Raw genomic sequence first — 23,092 nt, 5'->3', positions numbered from 1 at the left:
GTATATGTGGATATTGGAAAAGTTTTTACTACGACAAATTACAAAAGGCTTTATGATCGGTGGGATCATTTTAATTATTAGCGCAAGATTATGTTATTTTAAGGTACTGTGTTTGAAGCATAAAGTAATAAAATAAAGAAAATAAAGTAGAATTAAAATCATACTCTATAAATGTGGTTTCAGTCAAAAAATTAAGTAAAAGTACTAACTGAGCTGGACTTCAATACTAGCTAAATTTGAAGAAATTTATTAAGATGATATGGCTTGTTGAAATCCCTGATCTAATTAATTTCGAATTATAAACTTTTATTTTTAGTGTTATATTTTTTTTATTTAATTTTATTTTCCATTATTCTTGTTAACTTTTAGTTTTTGCCTAATGTGAACATAATGAGTAGATTTAAAAAATGTTGACTACTAACAAATGAGTATATATAAATAAAAAGTTGGCATTTACTTGTTGATCCGTAAAAATATATTAGATACAGAAAATGAAGAAAACTTTGCTTGCTTGCTCCAAATGAAATGCCGTTAATATATTTACTTTTCTATTATTTTACAAAAATGGTTCCAAGCAATGGCTGCAGTCAATTTACAAAATGGAGGAATGGTTATGACAAAATCAAATTATATTAAGTATATATATAAGTGATCAGCAATCTTTTTTCAGTGCATCTAGACTGCGGTTTTTTGTTAGTTTCTGTACTGTTTCTAATGTTTGCATTGCATCCATCGCTTGCATTGAATCTTTAAGTCGCTTATCTTCAAAAATATAATATTTGTTGTCAGTATCACTGGAGCTAGGATTTCGGCAAAGATCTTTAGCCATTTCTTCAACCTCAGAATTACATAGCGCTTCATTGAATGTGTCAAGAGTATGCAAGCTTCTGGTAATTATAATCCTGTTGCGTTCAGCTTCTTCACGTTCTTTATTTTGCTCATGCTGATGAATGTAGTGGAACTGTTTATTTTCCAAACCAACCATTGCTAGTGGTTCTCCAGTTTGTACAACGACGTCGATATCTTTTGTTTTTGTCATGCCCATTATGAGAGATACAACGAAGAAGCATGCTGCATTCATTGGAAAAGCTCGGACTAAAGTTGATGAAAAGCCTCGCCAGAAGAAGTGGAAACCATCGGTTGCGTAATTCTTGCGCATGCAATCAATATAGCCATCATATTTGCGTTTTCCACCGCCTCCGTCTGCTTGAATGCATGTCTTAACTACGTCGATAGGATAGCAAACTAACCACGAAAACATACCAGCAAAACCACCAGCTAATAAGCAATGAAAAGCATTTGGAGAGCTTGGTAAGCCCATGAGGTATTCATATGAGACAAAATATCCAGCGAATCCTTGATAATAAAAATCAAATAATGCAACAAGCTATTAAAAACAAATGTTATTTCAAATAATTTACCTGGTACATCTCTTAAAGTTGTTACGGGAAGTCCTTTAAAAGTACCTCTTATACCTTCTGTTCGTACAATATGCTTGAAGCAGTCCCAGGGACTTTTAAATTGTATTGCATTCGGTGCATCATGCTGTAGTTGAACACGAGTCTTTGCAAGTTCCATAGGAGAACAAACAATACTTTGAAATACTCCAGCAATACTGCCGGCCATAAAATGAGATTGCAATGACTCGGGGTGATCACTGAAGCGTTGGATATTGCCATACACTCCAAAAACAATTGCATTGACAGCTCCAATGCCTGCCATAGGACTTGTCATTCCACGATATAGTCCTCTCAATCCCTCTTGACCAAATATTGAAGTGAGACAGTGTAATGTGCCCCGGTATTTTGGATTTCTTGGATCTTGTGTTTGTAAATGGACTTTAATTGTATCAAGTGGATGACCCACTAATACACCAGCACAACCTTTTTTTTCGAAATTAGATTTATATTAAATTTGCTTTTAGTAAAAGTAGATTTTTGTTACCTCCAACACATCCGGCTATGAAGTCTATTAACATTCTTGCGGACCAAAAGTCAACTTTTTTTGTTACGACACCTGTTTCTGGGTCTGTAGTGTATTTCTTTAAAAATAAAATGCAAAGAATTATTTTAATTAAATTATTATAAAACTAATAAAGGATTATTTAAAATACAAAGAATCTATCATTAAAAAATATTTGTTTTGTTTAATACAATCAAAATAGTTTTTCGATTTTGGTATATATGAAGTTTCAACGCACTTTCACTAGGAACGCATCATTAGTATAAATTAGAATGAAGTACGAGTAATTGCATACTCCTAATATTATTAGGATTGTTGGTCTAAATAACAGCCGACAATACGGACAGACGGTTACACACTTTATTAAAGGATTTAAAGTAATGAACAGAACAATCATCTACGAAAACGCGCAGCTTTCTCTAAATATTTCTAAATGTATATTTTAAGAGCTATGTTTAATTAAGTAATTATTAAAATAGTGGATCACTAAATTCTCTGACGGATAACTGCTGTATTTGATCATTTTCGAAATGTAAGACGACTATGATGGATAATTGCTGTATATGATAAAGATCTATATTCACATTTCGAAAATCACTGTATTAATCAGTTATCTATAGATGTTTTCAAACACGCTTTAAGACTCATTTTGTATTTATTTAGTTTTGGAAGTTAAAGAATTCTACTTAACCTGAATTTTTCTTTCTGTTCAGTTTATTGAAAATGTACCATCAATAGAAACATTTCTTTTATGTTGAAAAATGTTAAGAAAAGTATAGAGATGTTAACGATTTTTCAAAACTTCAAAACAAAATCCCTAAAGTGAAGAGCTCATTGAAAAGGATTTTATAAAGACAACCAAATAGTTCATACATGGCTCCTAGTTAGAATCATAAAAAACTGAGTATGTTTTCACATGGGTTTCTGTAATTTTTCAATGTAGTTATCTATTTAATAATACACAAGGTCCCTATATTTTGTTACGACTTGCAAATCTTAGTCTCGCATTTGAATCCACTATTTGATCGTATAAAAAATTCCTTCTGAAATATTCAAAATTGTGACTTCAGACTTTTATTTTTGTCTCTTTTTGAGTTTTATGGAAACTTGGTTTGGAAATACCATACGTCAAAAGAGAATAAAATTTTGATTTTATTTTCAGCCAGGCTTTATCCACTCAAAAGATAATCATGGCAAACCTATTAAATCTAAGCAATTTTGTTTTATAGTACAAAGAAAATAGGCGGCGGTGGCGTCTACCTTTTTCTTTCTAAAAGGTCTATCGACCTTTTTCTTCTTGTACCATAACTTGGAAATGATTAAAATAATATCCAAAAATAAATGAAAAAAGTAAACACTCAACTATTTAAGAACGGTTTTTCATATGTATAGAAAGTATGACTTATACCGGAGATCATATTAACATATAAAGGCATGTCAATGTTTAGCGGTACCGTCGAGCACCACATATTGGTTCAAAGATATCACATATATCGGACAGCGGGTTAAGGTTGTGGGCTTAGAGGATCGTAAAGTATTTAATTTTAGCTTATAATTATTTGTTGCTTAAAACCTCAAAGGATTTTTGAACCATAACAAAGCGAGTTGCCGTATTAAGAAACTATTCGTCATATTTCTTAGATTTGGTATTTCCTGAATCAACACGAGTGTTATAATCGACTGTCAAGTATGAATGCCATTAAAGCGCTCCACATGGCATGACAGGAAGCCAACATCGACACATCTGAAATCTTAGCTAAAGTGATATAATTGGGTGCAAAAATGCGTCAATGTTATCTCTAAAAATTGCTAATTCTATTAAGAACAAGCATGTGAAAATATTCACATCTGTTTTTTTGAAAAAATTTATTCCATAAAAGAATTCAAACAAATGTTTTATTTCAACGTTAGTATTAAAACCCCGAAACTCCTAATATAAATAAATCCTTTATATCAAGAATTATAGTATATGATATTAAAGCTCACAAAGTTGCCTAACGCAATAGTAAAATCGGAAAAGCCTAAGTCTCGGAAAGTGGATGTTCAAATTGTTTAAAATGCATTTTGCAATGAAAGTCATATCGTTATTCAACTTAATAAATCGGAATTACCCACACAACCTATACATATTAACAAAACTAAAGCGAAACGTTACAAGTTCCGTAACGAACAAGATTCCACCGGTATTCCAAAGAAAAAAATTGAATCGATAACGCCAAAGAGCTGATGTTGTTGAGCTTATACGTCCATAACAATTTTCAATTATCATCTGCTTTGATGGAAAAAATTTCCGTGTGAGCTCTTTGTAAACAAATGCAATAATTAAATTTACTTAAGAGAACTTAGTATTCAATAATGAATATTCCAAGTGATCATAAGAAGTCAAAGGTTATATGATGATTCAGGTGGCTCTACATTGCGTATTTGTTTTATGAGACAGCGGCATTGCGGTTAATGCGAATGTCTGCTGTGAAAAAGTTTTGAAAGGTGTTTTGGATGCACTATTAACAAACCTTTAGTGAGAGAGACCGGTAGTTTCAACTATTTTGCGTCACTTCAGTAAATCTAGTGACACATATGATTTATACAACCATAGAAGAGTGATTGCATTGGTTAGCAGATGCAAAACTGCACTATTTCTCGATATTAGTTAGTTGTGGTGGAGAGAGGACGAATCCTCCTCAAATAGCAAAGGATGAAAGCCGTTTTGAATCCACAAAAACCTCGTAATAGTGAGTAGTAGATAGAGGGTCAAACTAGAACCAACCAGAGGCATTAACAAATGCAAGAATCTGGCTAATGCTGATGCTGGAGATATCGCTAAATGAGTTGAAGAAAGGGGCCCCTAGAAACTTAAACCTAGTTCTGGCCAGACCTGGACAAAAACACATCAGGTGTTCTGGTGTATTTCTCGATATACAAAACACAAATATTGAAAAACACAGACTATAGAATTTAAACTGAAAATTTGTGTAAACGGAAGATCTCTGGCCGTTTTGTGACACATGCACTGACGGATGACCAAAAAGACTGGATTGTTAAGTATTTGAAAGATATTTGAAAAAAAAAAATTGAAGAAACCAATGACATAGTAAGCCATTATAGTTGTTTCTAAAATATGGCGTGTTCAATATAAGTACAACGAGAAGTGAGCCTTGAAATTGATCAGAATAGCTAAAATAGAGATAATTGCGTTTTTAGAAGAGTATTTCTAGATAATGTTGACAGTTTGAAAGTGAATTGCTGACAATAAATGCATGCCAGAAATTTAAATGTTGATCATAGTATATTTTGTTCGATTTTTAAAATATTTGTGAGCCTCAATTCGATGTTTTCAACCGGAATTTTGGGAACTAAACTGTTAGTTTTTGTTGCACTAAAAATACACCATCATAACAACCCATTAGGGAACATACATTTTTTTTTACCAAAAAACGGATTTCTCTTGTAGATCATCCACTGTAGCACCTCTTTGACAGCACTGGATATTCTCCAAACTAAATTTGACAATAAAATAAAATTGTTTCTGGTCTTTGAAAAGACTTGACCATATAAACATACGCAATTAAAATCGATGAGTAATAAACATTTTTCGATTCGTTAAATTGGTTAAACTCGTTCAAATGCCTTGTATTTTGTTTAGAGTAGTTTGATCGTATCAAGGACGGGCTGTAGGTATATCCATACAATTCAGATTTTATGTGTTGCCATTGCAACAAAACTACTCGTTTATATAATATTTTGCAGACAGGAAAACACTATTCTGTAAGTATAGATATTTCTTGCCGTACTGTACTAAGTGGATTAAATATGTTGTATTTAATCAAAGCTGTTCCATAAAAGCAATTGTTAAATAATGCTTGTTTCGGAATGACACTTAAATAATGTATGGATTTGAAAGTATGGACTAATGCTTTAGTTACTGTGGTAATAAACTAAAAAAAGTTTTATATATAAAGGTTAAAACCAAAAAACCTATAATTCGGGAAACAACAATCTAATTCTTGGAAATTTTCAAACGAATAATTGTAAAATTTAATTTTAACATGAATGAGATTTCAGTCTTGGTAGAAATGAACTTAGATAATACTAAGTTTAATAAAAGTACAGAGAGTAATTAGAAATTTCATATTATAGATCTATGTACATACATATGCATGTGATACATAATGTGGACTCAATTGACATGTGCTAAATGTTATCATGTTATATATATTTGTTAGTGTGCTATATACATATATACATTGTTATGTATAAATAATAAATTGTGTAGTTACCTTTTATATGTTGTTTTTAAATTTGGATATAGTTTCTGTTAAAGTATATATATTCAGTTTGGTGTACATAAGTAATTTTATTATAATTTAATTAATCTAAAATGGTGATATAAAATGGCGTTTTATCCAGTTGTACAAATTCCGCAGAACACGATTCGATATTTGGCGTTATCTTGTATATGCATAGTTTTATAATAGGGGTTTTGATAAAATTTTTTTTTTAACTGTTCGTATCAGTTCAATTTTGTTTCCTCTATTATTTTGGTCAAAATTATATGAACTAATTGAGGCACAAACTTATTTATTTATTTATTGTATTTAAAGTAATTTTACGGCAATTCCGTTATACCTTTAACCGATTAGTTATCTAGATTTTTGAACTGCACAAAAAATCGGTTACGATATATTGATTTCCGACTTTAGACAAATCGTCAATAAAATGAAACTCATCTGAAGCAGTACTTCGAAAATCCGAATGCTTTCCGTTTGAATGTCAATAATTCACTAATCGCTTTATTTGTTATTTAATTTTTCTGAATTAACTAATAACATTACTTAATTGTATACATAAAAATATGTATTTATTTTTTTCAACAAAACAAATGATGTAGTATTACATATTTTGCACCGATACGAAAGCCCTACTAATCTTGAGAACGCTTTCAAATTTCTACTTTTTCTTTTGGAATTTGTTTTCGATTCTGTTTTTGAGTCTCGCTGAATTTGCAAAACAAAGTTATTTGACGTTTTACGCCAGAGATACGGATGAGCTCTCAAAAATTAATTTTGAAAATAATTATAATGTGATTATGTATAATATATATCTCTATCTCACTTACACTTATTTATTTTACTATTATCAATGTGTGCACTAAGTGTGATTTGTTGTATTTTCGGTAGGTACTTATTTCGCGTTACTAATTCAATTGATAAGGATTTTACTTTATTGTCGTCAGTATTAAATTAATAGTATGAAATGTTAATCGTTTTGTGCGATGCTCCCTATACGCAGTTCGAGTTTGAGGTTATCAAGATTCTATACACTGAAAAGTATTCTAATTCATCTATAAACACAGATCACTTATAATTGAGATTCATAATTGAGATATCGGGCATCATGAATGTGCTTGGATATTAAAATATTGCATATGATTTTGTAAACAAATGGTCAAGATCCCATCTGAGGTGCGTAAAAGACTCACATACTTTGAAATATTATATTCTGTTATTTTATATTTTAAATAGTTTTTGTTCATTAAATTTTTAAGTACAATTATAAGAAATTTGCTGTAAATGCTTTTACGTTGAAATAATTAAAAACTTAGGTAGCTGCTAATTATATATACATAACACCATTACAAAGATAACATATATACAAAGATATATATATAAATGTTTGGAAGATTTGCAAAATACACGTCTATGGTATATATGGCCATATATGGTATACCATATATATGGTATATATATATATATGTATACTTGGTAGTTCTATAATTTCACAGAACGAATATAAAAAAACCAATTTTTAGTTTTTTTTCCAACCCAAACAATCTCAATAAACTCATTTCAACGACCTTTGTCATAGTTATTCTGAAGTAATGCAAAATACATGTACCTATATAGTTTCTTACGAAAGATTTCTTTGAAGTGTAAGAATATTCAAAAGATAGAGTTAGTCAAAGTTTAATTCACTGATTTGAGGTGTGTTGGTTGCATGGATTAAAAAAAATTTGTTTCTGTATAGGAATCTTTTTCATAAAATTTTGCATCCAATCCAATATTATGTCATATAACCATGACAAAATATTAATTTTTAGAACATCTCAGCCATCTCCAACATCTCCAAGTCATCTCCATCTTAGGCATCTGGCCTTTCTTTTAAAGGGCATTTTAGGTCTCGTCGAAAATTTAAAATGTAAAGTTTCAAAGTTTTTATACGGTAGTACAATAGGTCAATTCATCTAAGTTAATTTCGTTAACCACCATTGTAAACTAATCTAATGTAATTTTTATCGATATTGAAGATATCATAATTAAATAAAAAAAAAATTTACAATAAGAAATTGTGAAATTATTGGCGGATGGGACAGTTTTGACCTACGTAAATATGCATTTATTTTCAAGTCCCTTATTTCATTAATGTGATCTTACAACGATATGGTAATGTTTAATTTACAAAAAATTAGCAATTTTTTAGAATAAGTATAACAGTGTTTGAGGAACGTAAATCTCCCTCCTTAGCCTTTCATTTCTGTTGATTTCTTGCTTTGTTTTTCCATTTGCTGTTGTCTATTCTCCGAAAACCATTATTTACTTTGTCTTTCTATATCTTGTGTCGGTGCCTCCTATCCTGTTCTCTGCTAAAATACCTGAAAATTTTTTCAATGTTCTATCTCTTTGATATTTTTCTTGTTAACTAGTGAAGCCGGTCGCAGTACTGTCTGCATATGACCCTAATGCTTTAGCGGAATCTCCTTTTGTCAGATTGAATCAGTACTTAGAAACAAAGAATGTGATTTGTTAGAGAAGATCTGAACCGACCTGAACGCACTGCAGCTTTTTTAAGGCATAAAAATGACAGGTTTCTCAGTATAATTAAATTTGAACTCAGATTAATTACTAGTTTCCTAAGTGGACATGTGTCTGTTATTTACCATCTATTAAAGATTGGTGACTAAGGAAACTGATATCTATAGATTCTGTGAAATACCAAGTGAAACTATACTCATATTATCTGTTTGTGACCTGTTATTGCTAGGAAACGATATTAACACCTTTATTTGACTTTTTGGAATTGAACAAGGTGTTGTAGGATGTGAAACCAAGAGACATTATTAAGTTTTAAACATTATGGATGTTGTCTGCGTTAACTTAGAAAATGCACTCTAGGGAAATCACAATATTTCTTAAAGCTGCAGTGTGTCATTGTCACGTTTAATAATAACAACCATCTTTTGGTGTTCTTACATTTAAACCAGCTTAATCCGATTTTTGACTCTTAATGAACTTAACGATGGTCTCTCCGTTTATAAGGTAAAACTGTTTATTGTTCTACCTTATCCTGTGTGTCACTTTAGTTTCTTCAAAGAGCAAACATTTTGAATATAATTTTACTATAGAAATTTTTGCAGGATTGAGAGTTTTTAAGAATTCTTCTTCTTGAACTTGGCAGAGGTCTTAAAAGATTATCAGTTAGGAAACCAAGTCCCTGTGCATATTTGTTCTGTAGATTAAGCAACGGTTCTAAATAACTTATTATGAAACTATTTAATATAATGTTGGTGAACCCCAAGCTAGACAGAACGTCTCTTTAAATTCTGCCATTTTATTTACAAATGAGATAGTGTTGTCGGTATAAAATTTAAGCTTAAGATATAGAACGATTAATAAACTTTTTTAACAGTGTAGTTACTGTTAAATCAACGGTGATTATTATTTTTACTATCGTTTTCATGAGGTCTTTCTTTAAAAAGTTTTTGTTTTCTTTAATTTTTACTAATGGAATTTTACAAAGCGAGTTGAATAAGGGAAAAGGTTTCAATTAATGGAAATGGGCGAATACTCTGTTTAGCTGCAGCACACAGATCAGTGATCCTCTCTTTAATGTGCGGTAATCGCTTATTTTTGTTACTTAAATGTGAAGAAAGCATTCGCTTGTTGATTTATACATTCTTCTAAAGCAGCGGATCTTGGGGCTTTTGTCATATAAAAATTTGAAAAATTTTTGTGATAAGACTATTTTTTGTTTTGAAAAATATGTTATATATTATAAAAAAATTATATACTTTGATAACCTTCAACTTTATTCAATATACACAAAATATTTCGTTTTTGTATACAATATTTTTAAATTGGCCAATAATGGTATGAACATATTAAAATGTACTAAATTTGCTTTTAGTTATATATCATCCACTTTTCAGTGGTAATGTATTCAAACTATGCAACAGCAGACAAAAACAGGTAGAAAAGAATAATACCTGGTATATTTTTTCTAATAGTCAAAAATCTATGTGAAATATATGTTAGTTTACTTCTTTGCTCTAACGATTGAAACAAAGCAAATTAATTCCGTCCGTATGGCAAATTATAATTTCAACGAAATTTATTTGGAAAAGAAAAAGATAAATGTGATTGCAAATTATAGATTATCTTTTATATATTTATTAGAGTCAAAATAAATATATAAAAGTAGCATTTCTAGAGCAGAAATGAGTTTCAAAAATTTTGAGCATACAAACAGTTATTTGAGCAAAATAAAAATAAGCGTGCATTTAGGTTAAAGACCTATTCCTGAAGACTCATATTCTTATCGGAAGATTGGCTGCAGAAAACTGATCTAAAAGCACTGTAAGAACAAAGTTTTTGAACGTAAGACCATAGTCGCATAAGACGGTTAGAAATCTCGTCATTAAAAAAAGGAGCTAATGAGTATTACAAGATGTATGCAGTTAGGAGCCTTTATTTGTTGAATTATAAAGGACTTGATTTACGATCACTGAGCTGAAAGTTATGTTCATACAAAAATTCCCTAATAATTGGGCACCATCATCAAAAATAGTTTTTACTGTTTGTATATTTGTTATATTAATCAACTTATTCAATTTATTGAATTAAATTTTATTTAAAAATATTTTGGTGCATTATAGGCAAAACTGAGAAGGATTTTGAAGAAACTGAATCTGTAACAAATGTGCAGAAGCTTGGACCTTATCGAAATGCACACTCATTATGGAAGGACGCTTAAAATTATATATCACACACCGCATATAGCATTTGAACCAACTTTAGGGAGTATTTTGCATTTATATTTTTTTACAATTTAGCTAATACAATAACTGAAACTGTCTGCAATGCGTAGAGCAGTGACGACGCGTGCCCTATCTGGAAGGGTGTGCGGCTCTTCTTTAATGTTGTTTTTACATGTACCACTTAAATTAAAATATATGAGATGTTTTATTAATAATAACTATATTATATTAGGCAACAATATATTCGCAATATTATATTAACAATTCATTAACAAAATAACATATTAAACAAATTAAATTAATAATTTATATATAAGTTTAATATTATATCAATATGGAAGAAACAAAACTTTTCACATAATTCTCGTAACATCAAACCAACTTTTTTCAAACAAAAGAGTTTGTACTTGGAAACATACATGTTTATGCAGTGATCAAACAAAATCAAACCCACTTGCAACGTATAAATGTGCGGACAAGTACTCCGCACAGTAAGACAGAAATTCGTGGGTGCTACTGTTAAAAGGGGAGAGACGAAATGTGATAGAAATGTATGGTGAGATGAGCTGCAAACTTCAGCCGCTCATGCAACCACTTTGGCAAATCATCATGTTGGATTCGTATGCATGCAGTTGATATTCGAATAGAACAGAAAATTACTCTCATACAATTCCCACTATATAAATCTCTATTTCTGATATTACGAACGGGAGCACACGCATATTATTTTGTTCATATGCAACGTATGAATGTGCGGCCAACTTCTTTGCACACAAAGGGCAGAGACGAAATATAATAGAAATGTTCTGTGATTTGAGCTGCAAATATATGAGCACAACTAACAAGTATAGCAGCTAACAGAAGCAAATCGATTGAGTTTTCATAGACAATTATATTTAATGGTTTTTGATAAAACTTTAATCTTTAAAGATATATATATAAAAATGTAATAAATAATATTAATTCTGGATGTAAAGATATTTAATAATTTTATATATATAATTTGACATTTTGCAAATTATGTTAGGGTGTTCACCGCACACCTCCGCACCTTAGAGCAATCGTCACTGGCGTAGAGCATGGACTGATTGGATGATGACGATTTTTCACAAGAAATTTCTTTAAGCTAATTTTTTTGCTTTCTGGACATCAACACACGAATTTATCCACTTTGAGGCAGTGAAAATCTACAAGTAACTGTCGAAAGACCATAGTTTGGTTTTCTTAAAAAAGCTACAAAAGGCACTTGGCTTCGAGATGTGATAGCCCCGTTTTTTTCAAAACTGGCGAAGATGTGACTGAAAGCGTAAATTTGCTACAGTTGCTCGAAATTTAATATATAAGAATGGAGAAAATATCTGTCTTCTGGATAGGATGCTGGCACAAACCATACAAATCCTGTTAGTGGCTTTATTGCGCGAGACAATTCTAGGATGCTTAATTTTATTATTTTATGTTTTGGAGATGAATTACCAAGATCATACAATTTACAATCGTTAAAGGCGTTGGCAATCGTATTTGTTTGCGGAAAATTAAGAATGGCTTCAGCTTGAGATGAGGGTCTAAATAATCAAAATATTGTGAACACTTTTGCTTTAGGGTGGAGTGTGAAAATATTTCCGAAACGACCAATTGGCAAAAATCACTTGTCGTCTTTAATGTCATAAAACTATATATCAAATTATTGTACTTATTGTAAAAGACCAGAAACATTATAGACTCTATATTATAGAGCGAACAAAAGAAATAAGTATTAAGAGATCATCAGAAAAAATTGAAAACTTCATTAATCAAAGTTAATGAAACGAAAGTGATTATAAATTATGAATTAACTTCACTCAGAATAGTGCATCATTGATGAGTATTGATGCAATGAGTATAGACTTTTTTGTGCGATAAAGAAATTAGATCTGAAATATTTTAACTAATGTTAAGTTTGCACTTAATAATAACACTTCGTTCAATAATGTGTGTGACTGACACATATATGGCGGCACTAATACTAAATAATTTTTTTTTTCGAAAGTGGCAACCTTTTTAGGCTTACAGTCTAAATCATATGTTAATCCGACCATGTTTACAAGTTACAGTGCTTTAAGTGACGCTACTTTTGAGTTTTCAAAAAAAAATGAATTCAAAGCAATTCCGTGTGCTGATTTATCATTGTTTTTAATGAAAAAAAATACTGTTCAATGCCAGGAATGCCTTGAAAAACATTATTCGGACTCTGCTCCATCAAAAAGAAGCATTTGTTATGGGTATGCTGAATTCAAAAGTGGTCGTACAGACACCGATGACATTCCATCTACTTGACGGCCAAATGACGCTGTTATTCCGGAAAACGTTGAAAAAACACTGAAAATCATTATGTCCGACCGTAAAGTGAAAGTGAGGGAGATTGCTGACATTCTACAGATATCAGCAGACAGTGCACACACCATAATACACGAACATTTGGGTATGAAAAAGGTGTTTTCCAAATGGGTGCCGCGTTTGCTCACACCGGAGCAAAAACAACAACGAATCGATGGTTCAAAGAGCTGTTTGGACATGTTTACGCGCAATAAGTCGGAGTTTTTGCATCGGTACAACACGATGGATGAAACATGGATCCACCATTTCACTCCAGAATCAAATCGGCAGTCTGCTGAGTGGCATGCAGCCGGTGAAAGCCGCCCAAAGCGACCAAAGACGCAGCAATTGGCTGGCAAGGTTATGGCGTCTGTATTTTGGGATGCGCATGGAATAATATTCATCGACTATCTCCAGAAGGGGAAGACCATCAACAGCGACTATTATATAGCGTTATTGGAGCTTATATGGCTCCTCATATGGCGAAGAAAACAGTTTTGTTCCACCAAGACAATGCACCGTGTCCCAAGTCAATGAAAACGATGGCAAAATTGAACGAATTAAGCTACGAATTGCTGCCGCACCCACCGTATTCTCCAGATCTGGCCCCCAGCGACTACTGGCTCTTCGCAGACCTCAAAAAGATGCTCCGTGGTAAGAGATTTGGCTCAAATGATGAAGTAATCGCCGAAACTAACGCCTATTTTGAAGGCAAAGAAAAATCGTTTTACAAAGGCGGTATCGAAAGATTGCAAAAGCGTTGGAATGATTGTATCTCCCTAAAAGGGGACTATGTTGATGAATAAAAACGAATTTTGGCAAAAAAATGTGTTTTAATTAGTTAGTCACACACTTTATTGAACGAAGTGTTATTCCATCATTTTTGCAAAATTTGTTTAGATTGCTTAAAATATAGTTCTCTCACATATTAATAGTTTATATATAAATCGAAAGATAAAACTTTTCATTAAATTAGGTGACATATTTCAAAAAAATCGAAGCAAGTGGTAAACGATTACATAGGTATAGTAATAAGCAGATTCAAATTCTGGAGCTACAGAAGTAAATTAAATGTTTTGAATAGTATCAACAAAACTCTCAACTATTGTCAATTCATTAAAAGTAGGTATGATCTGGTATTGTAAAGATTCTGTTAATTCCGTTAATTATATATCATTGTCATTATAGGGCAATGTTGAGCTCAGTGTGCTTGAAAGTTAAAAATTTTGATCTATAGGTGACACTAACAGTAGACTTATAATAGTAATGTGACTACTGATAGGATTGGCTTGTAAAGAATATCTCAATTATTATTTCTCATCTAAATTTTTATTTATTTAACTCTTTACGTCACTCATTATTTAAGACGTCATATGAAGGTATGTCGTTCGCATTGTTATTAAAATTTATTTATTCAATACGTGCCAATTTACAAGAAGAGGCTTGAACTATAGAGATAATTTTTTGTTCTAACCTAACACGAGAGCTAATAAATTTAATATAAGGTTAAAAGAGTATACATACGTATATGTGCGTAAAGCTTAATTATAACGTTAAAGCTCTATATTAATTGGATTGAATTTTTTATGAATACACTTCATAAATTAGGAAGTATAGAACTGATTACATTAAGAAAATTTTTAAATAATGTGTTTAATTATTTTAATTTATTGATAATTGGATGACATTCAGTTATGAAAACATTTGCATCTATTTAACTCTCTTATTAAAGTCTTGTAGCCAGGCGTTATAGTTTGATCTTATAGTTGATATGTATATATAATAAAAACTAACTTTTGTTGTTGCAAACATTATATCAAAGACTGTGAACGAGAATATGAAAAAGATAGAGACACAGAAATTGTGTTAAAATTATAAGACCGATTATAAAGGATCGTGTATTAACATAAATTATCGTATTTGGTTCTATGAAAATATTCTGATTAGCAAATAAAAAATATACGCTTTTATCCTTTTAAGAAAAGACTTCTACTACCTCTTCTACTCTACTAGATCTCTTCTACTCTACTAGACCTCTTCTACTCTAAACGTTGTATTATTATTTGTTTAATAATATATTGCATAAAATTATAGAATATTGAGAGAGCATAAAATTTAATCCTCTGAACACGAAGGATACTAAGGCACATTTTTAAAATTTCGAAACATTAAAGTATAGAAACCTTAATTTATTAAGTTTAAATTGATTACACATCTATTAAATATGTTTTTACTACTCATAAATTGAAATAAAAATTTTCTGAACATCTTTAAAAACAAAAATAGATTTTTACGATTTTTACGATGGAATATGTTTAAGCTAAATTCGTTAATAAATATGAAAAAAAACCAATGCCCTTAACATGAGATGTTAAAGGCTTTTTGACTGAATATTGGTTAATAATGAAAATGGGCTTTCCCGTTCGATTTTTTCACTTCTTGAGTTAAAGAAACATCTATGAAATGATTTGAGCAAAAAATAGGTGTGTACAGTACTATTATTTTTGGGTGATTATTTTGTTGTTATTTTGAGACCGTTTTCTATAAATTAAGCAGAATTATTACGACATGGGACAATCTGCCCGCAATCAGAATATATTTGTTAAAATTTAACATTTTTGTAAAAAATAATTAAATCGATTAATAAATAATTAATTAAACACTTACAGAGCCGAACTCGGGTACAAAATGAAGTGTTGGGTTGGAGCACATTTTTTTGTTGTCTTAATTAAACCGCAGTCCTTAACACTTCAAATCGACTCCTAAGGCAAAGACCAGACTCGAAACAATTTTAAATTTAAGAAAAATTTATAAAACTTTTTAAAAATTTTTCATTTTGACATTTGAAATAAAATTTGATTTTTTTTTTTAATAGTTATACAATAAAGTCCCTGAATAAAGTAATAAATAAAAATGTTATATCAATAGTTCAATAGTAAAATGCATTGCTGTTTGCATTTCGCAAATTTATGTAAGTTAGAATATAACTTATTCCATATATATAAAATATTTGCAATTTATTTATCTATTATTTGAGTATAATAAGTAGTACTTACAACCATTTTTAGTCAAAAATATAATTAGTCAACTGATCGAAAATAAGGTGAGACGAGTCACAGTTGTAAAAAGTTTAAAAGTTCTGCACGTGCGAAGAGAATATCCTTCAGCGATCCTTCAAAACGTTGTCAAAATAGGTGACTCGTATTACAAACACGTATAAAATTTATTGTGTCATTGGCTCCGAAAGTACTTTCAATGTAATATTATCCAAAAACTCTTTATAAAATAAATTTCTTGGCATTAAGAATATGAAATGAAACAAATTTTGTTCTTCTATAAATATAATAATTTTTTTGAAAAGATATGAATTTTCATATTCAAAATATAATGAAAAATTTTTGAACATAGTGTGCATTTGAATTCACTTCGTATTGTACATATTGAACGATGTAACCGATTGCTCGTTTGTTCCGGAAAAAATCGTTGTTCATCAAAAAATAGATTACGCTTTATATGTGACACATACACACATGTGCTATAGGAACGATCCCTTATGGAAATAATAATATACATCATCAATAAATAAAATTATGTGAGCTTTGAGTAAACATGAAGAGCTACAGTTCCAACATTATCTAATATTTTAGGTATTTACGTATCGTCGATGTTTAGTTGAACTATAAAATTTATACGAACCTTTTATTGACAATAGATCATTCTAAATGCAAATCATTAAATATATTGTGATGATATACTGCTTTAATATTTATTTTGAGCCTACTAATGAAAAAATACTAACTTATCATTGAAAAGTACTTTATTATTTCTTGAAGTATTCTCCTGTATGATTAATACTCAAACACTTTTGTATACCTTCGATCCATTAGTCAAAGCATTTTTTCCAATCTTCTTTAGACATCTTCAAAACATGATTTTTAAATGCAATAATGGGTTCTTTTGCCGACAAAAATCATTGTCCACGCAATTTATTAGTATTGTTGACGTTCGGGAACAAGAAGGAATGATGACCCATCAATTCGATTTTTTGAATGTTCAAATAGTCGGTTGTGAGACGAGATGTGTAAGCACTCGCATTATCTTGATGGAGGTGGAGAATGATCCGACGGCTTTTTTCTTGTTTTCCGTATTTCACTGAAGACTTCCGGTAAATTGAACGTTTTACGTTCGTGTAGTGGTACTCGTGTAGTTGCCACATGACCATGACCTAACAAAACAATAAATAGTGACCTCCGTGTAGGATTATGTTCTTACTTATGAGTTAATTATAACGACAAAATGCCGATATGACTGTATTGGGTTAGAGTTTAGGTGTTGTAAATACAAAGAATCAGTATATTCTCAATATAGTTCAAATACAGTTTTTTTACTTAGTTATATACCGAGATACTGTTTTGAGATACTGATCTTTACAGTGGTAAACTTTTTATATTAGTAATACTAACAAAAACTTACTAGTAGTAAGTTTTTTTAATTACCGATTTTATACTGATTTTTAAACCTGAATATCAGTCGTAATGCATCTAGTAAAATCAATTGCATCGCAGACACGTCATCATTTGGTGCAGTGTTCAATAGTAACAGTCCAGGAGTACACAACTAGGAAGAGCAAAGTCTCATGCCTAAATCTTTTGCTAATATGGATAACAACGCCAAAGTTTTAAAGATGGATGTGAATTGCAATATACTTTAATTTTTTTTCTGAAACAAAAATATAATTTTTATATTTTTTTTATAGTTACTAATAACTAAAATTATACACGCCATCTAATGCCAACTAGTATTTAATTTTTATAATAATTAAACAAGTCACAAATCGTTGCATCTTCTATCGCATAATAGGCAACCTTTGCCGGAATATTGAAATTAACCAAAATACTTAATCACGACGCACAGTGTGCCAAAACAGAAATTAGCCGAACAAAATTCGTTGTATTCTGATCCAGTAAAGATGTTGAAATGAAACTGTGGTGAGAATCAACAAAGTAGGCTAAAATTGTCAATTAGTTCCTCCGATGTATCAATGTTGTGATTACAATAACCAAATAGCTTTTATTAATAAAAAACAGTATTTATTGTAACACAAACTTTTATTATTTTTAATACAACTTTAGAAACACTAACTAATTGACTGACTGACCAACTGACTGAAAAAATCTGAATAAGTATTTTTAAATAAAATATTTTTAAATATCAGAGAATCTGACAATTTTAGCCTACTTTGTTGATTCTCACCACACAGCCCCTTCTAGAATTTGACGGCTGCATCACGACAAATTCTATCCGTATTACACATTATTACTACCTCATAAGTCTCAATGGAAAACGCACTATTCTACCCACTCGAGTCACCTTCGGTGCTATCTGCTTGTTACTGTCATCATCTAACACCTTGACACTATCTTGGCAACAACCTTCATCAGCTTCATTTGCAAAATATGCTGGTTTCACTCGATCCATGCTGACGTTCATCGTGCGTCCTCTTGCCCTTATTGTTAGAGTTTTCTCACCACGACATAAAATTTCATATGGGCCCTCATACGGCTGTTTCAGTGGTGGTCGCACAGCGTCATCACGTAAGAATACGTGCGTACTGCTTTTCAAATCTTTAAATACGAATGGCTTTTCCGTCATATGACGCGATGTTTGCAATGGCTTCAGTTCGCTCATAGTTTCCCTTAACTTCTTAACAAACTCTGTTTGCGATACTTGCTTAAAATCACCATCAAACACCTCTCCTGGTAAACGTATATTTACCCCATAAATTAATTCCGACGGTGTCGCTTGCAAATCTTCTTTAAATGCCGCTCTTAATCCCATTACAACAATTGGCAAGGCCCTTGTCCATTCAACACTTGATTTACACTTCAGTGCAGACTTTAGCGTGCGATGAAAACGTTCGACAAGTCCATTTGACTGTGGATGATATGCTGTAGTTCGATGCCTTTCACACCCCAAAATTTTGGCTAGCTCATCGAAAAGCTTGGATTCAAATTGTCGTCCCTGGTCTGTCGTAATCCTTTTCGGCACACCATAATGCGCTATCCAATCCTTAATTAAAACCTCAGCCACACATTCTGCCGTAATCTCCGCCAATGGTACCACCACCGGCCACCTTGAAAACCGGTCAATGCATGTCAGGCAATACCGCATACCATTACTATAGGGCAAAGGTCCCACGATATCAATATGAACATGCTCAAAACGTTGATCAGGAGCGTTGAAATCCTGCAACACAAAACTATTGTTTTTGAGATGGCCTTTCTTTTAAATGTAATCGGCTTACCGGAACCCCTTCAAATTTTGGCCCAAACATGGTCAACTTTTACTTTTTTTAATATACCTCATAATTATTTACTTATTATTTTTATAAGCTAGCAATTTTAAAATTGTTGGGACTTACAGTGATTCTCTTAATCTCAAATTTCCCTATTCTCTTCTACCGCTAATAAATAGTATTTTTAATTCTGTTTCATTATGTTGTGGCTTATTATCGAATGTTATCTATTCCCTTAACCGTACCATTTATTTATGAATGTAGTTCAAACTACATTATCCTATTAAAAATAACGTTATAATAATATATATGTTTTGAAACGTTTGATTCCGATTTTTCAAGCGCTTCCATTTTATAAGGCATATTTATAAAAGAAGTATTTCTAAATAATCAGCACACTTTATAACTTAGTTTTCAAGATATGGAGCTTTAAACTTGAAAATTTTTATATACCAACCAATAATTACAAACAGTCTATTTATTACTACCAATTGTTTGTGTAATCAATGCATGGAGTAGTTTGTGTTAGTGCGAGTATATTCAATGTAAAAACTATATTATTATGTAGCTAATATCTCGAGAAGTTATATACATATATTAGCTTATAACGTAGTGAAAGAATTTATTCACAATAGCTGGCTCTAATATGAAAATCTTCCCATTTTTAGCTCAGTTTAAACTTATAGCCTAAAAAAATAGGTTTTAAAAGAGCCAGTTTAAATCGCTATTTTTGGCGAGCAGAACACTTCTATGGAGTCCTCTTAAGAAGTCCGTAAGTAGTGTTATTTCGCTAAAAATGGGCATATAGTTAGGAACTCTCCTGCACGAATAAACATTAGTGACCTATAGCATATTTTATTTTGTTTTATTTTTCATATATTTTATTATATGAAATAGCCCTATTCTTCTGAAAAACAATATGAGTTATATAAGTAATAAAAAAAGGTATGGTAAGTCCATTCAACAAAATATGAATCGTGATCAGTGCAACTTTGAGTTTCAATAATATTTCTACAAATTATGTAAAAGAAGCTTGGAATTCAAAGTAAATTGATTTGTCAGGTTATATTCAAGAGATTAAATATTTACCAATAACCTTAAGTCAGTGCTAGTTAAATTGAGATAATTTTTTTGGCAATAAAACTTGATCTCATTGTTCGAAAAATAATATACTCCTGTCTCTTTGAATAAGACACTTCTGAAAATTGATGAATAATTGTATGGAGTAGCCATTTTGGTTAATAGTCTTCATTTTGGTTAATAGTTTATAATAGCGGTTTGATTTATTCCATTATCGTAGATTATGAAAGCATTACCGAGATGTAAGATTCTGGACTCAGTGATATATTTTCATAAATCAGTCATCAAAAGAACCCATTTTAAATGATTCTGTACAAATGATCAATTTTGGGTTTTACAGTCTAAAGACTACCTCTAATATTATAAGAATTGAAAGCAGTGATTTTGATATTAAATGTACCTAAAATATTCGTGGACATACGATAAAGAGTGAAGAAATTCAAAAAAAGTGATATTCAGATAATAATTATTTCTAGTTTGCAAAAAATATGATCCACTTTAGTAATAAAAAAAAAATTATTTTTGTGGATCTTGGTATATGAAATTTTAATACGACTAAAATTATTTTAACCAATGTAAACATTTCTATATTTAATTCAAAAAAAGAAGGATGTGTAAAGGATTTTGTTAAACACAAAGTTAATTTACATTACATAAAATTTGAAATTGCTTTTTTATGGGTTTAGATTAACAGCCCATTCATGCGACACTAGTCCATCTTCATTTACTGGCGATCTAGATTGAGCTGCTCCTCTCTCAGATTTTGTTTGTTTTCGTTCGTACATCTTTGCACTGCTTTGTGATTAGGTAGTACTTTTAAAATGCCTATTAAGGTTTGTTATTCAAAACCATTAGCTATTGTATGAAATAGCTAATTCAGCTGCTATTTTATATTAGCTACTATTTCTATGAAATATCTGATCACGATAAAATCAGCAAAAATGTAGCATGAATGCCCAATTAATCAAGATTCTGGAATCTAGTTTAATTTCTATTGTATACATATACTTTAATTAAAACAAACTGCTTTAGAAATAAATAAGTATTACGTCGTATAAATTCTGATAGATAATGTTATAAAATGTATTTTTTTCATATCTGCAATAATGTCTAACAATAATGTCTATAATGTTAATATTAGATCTGAGTTCCAAAAACGTTGGAACAAAATACTTTAAAAATATATGTACACTTGCAAAACTTTTAGCTAGAAACATTATTATTATAATGCTTACGCCTAAAAAGAATAGGGTATCTAGCCATAAGTCAACAGTTACTATAACTTTCTTTGGATGTTACTCATTTTATTAAATTATATGTGATTACTTCAGTGAGGTCCATTGTACAGAATTACATATTATTGTTATTCTTAATTAATATTAAATTAATTATGTTGGAGCTATTTCTTAACTCGAGGTATTTTTAAAACCCCTCTTTACGCCTTCACTAGATTATTGTTTATCACTTCATCAGACTAAGCAATAATTGACCTCAGATCTGCATACCTCTGGAGCCTACTACCATTTTGAGATTTGATAACGCGGTGTTGGTAAGTCTGTCCGTTTTCGCAAATAATTTCAGGGCTCTATCCTTTATGTATTTTCTGATGGGATCAGTATTGAGGCTATTGTGTTAAACAATAACTAAATCCTGAAAATAAACAAACACTATAAATCATATTTATCTTGCTGCGGTGACTTTATAATATTAATTTTTTAGAAGAAATTGGTGAAATAATACATCTTAAAACACTTAAGAATAACTCGCTTGGTAGTAAAAATAAGCTTAGTTGAGAGAACTTACTCCGTTACTGTCAGCACAATGATCTCAAACATAGTTCTGCAGAAGTTTTGCTATACCTATGGTTATGGTGGATCACATCTTTAGATTTAGACAACAAAAAGTTGTAGAAGAATGAATATTTGGAGCAAACACACAAAAGCTGGTAATATTAACATTGATCAAAATGATTAAAAATCGAGCACTTATATTAAAGAGAGGATTGAAGAATTAAAAAGTATCTGTCGTTTTAGATTTATTTACTTCATTGTGTTAAATATGTATAGTTGCAATATTGACCTAAAGGTATTGGGCTATAAAATTGGTGTTTCCAGTTTTATCATATTGTGTTCAGTTTTGGAGTTATAGCAACATGAATTATAATTACATACATATATTGCATTAAATTGGCTGTGACCCACTGTGCGTATGAGATACATTTTGCTGAAGTAATTTACGGAAATTTAAATAAAAATTAATAATAAAATGAATATAAGTAAAAAGTACTTTACATTTTTAATTTTTTATATTTTGTGAACTTAAAAAATTAATTTGTTCTAAATTCGCTTTGATATTTATACAGTTTTACTTAG

At 30.7% G+C, this 23,092-nt stretch overlaps 1 protein-coding gene across 3 annotated transcripts; it reads right to left on the bottom strand.

The window, feature by feature from the left end:
* Window positions 1–342: 342 nt before the first annotated feature.
* Window positions 343–16,659, bottom strand: LOC119688731 (mitochondrial basic amino acids transporter). 3 transcript variants are annotated; one of them, XM_038103399.1, is made up of 4 exons: window positions 16,402–16,659; window positions 1,945–2,041; window positions 1,422–1,883; window positions 343–1,356 (listed from the first exon to the last, which is right to left on the bottom strand). In XM_038103399.1, the coding sequence occupies exons 1-4, from the start codon at window positions 16,405–16,407 to the stop codon at window positions 653–655; spliced, it is 1,269 nt and encodes a 422-aa protein (XP_037959327.1). In that variant the 5' UTR covers window positions 16,408–16,659; the 3' UTR covers window positions 343–652. The 3 variants fall into 3 exon arrangements, with proteins under 3 accessions (XP_037959327.1, XP_037959326.1, XP_037959328.1); XM_038103398.1 differs by lacking the exon at window positions 16,402–16,659 and adding an exon at window positions 16,013–16,130; XM_038103400.1 differs by lacking the exon at window positions 16,402–16,659 and adding an exon at window positions 6,240–6,788 and having other exon boundaries at window positions 344–1,356.
* Window positions 16,660–23,092: the final 6,433 nt, after the last annotated feature.

The sequence above is a fragment of the Teleopsis dalmanni genome, chromosome X, assembly GCF_002237135.1.
Source record: "Teleopsis dalmanni isolate 2A chromosome X, ASM223713v2, whole genome shotgun sequence".
NCBI classification, from domain to species: domain Eukaryota; kingdom Metazoa; phylum Arthropoda; class Insecta; order Diptera; family Diopsidae; genus Teleopsis; species Teleopsis dalmanni.
The sequence above is the reverse complement of the archived record's forward strand: the minus strand, read 5'-3'. Positions and strand labels throughout refer to the sequence as shown.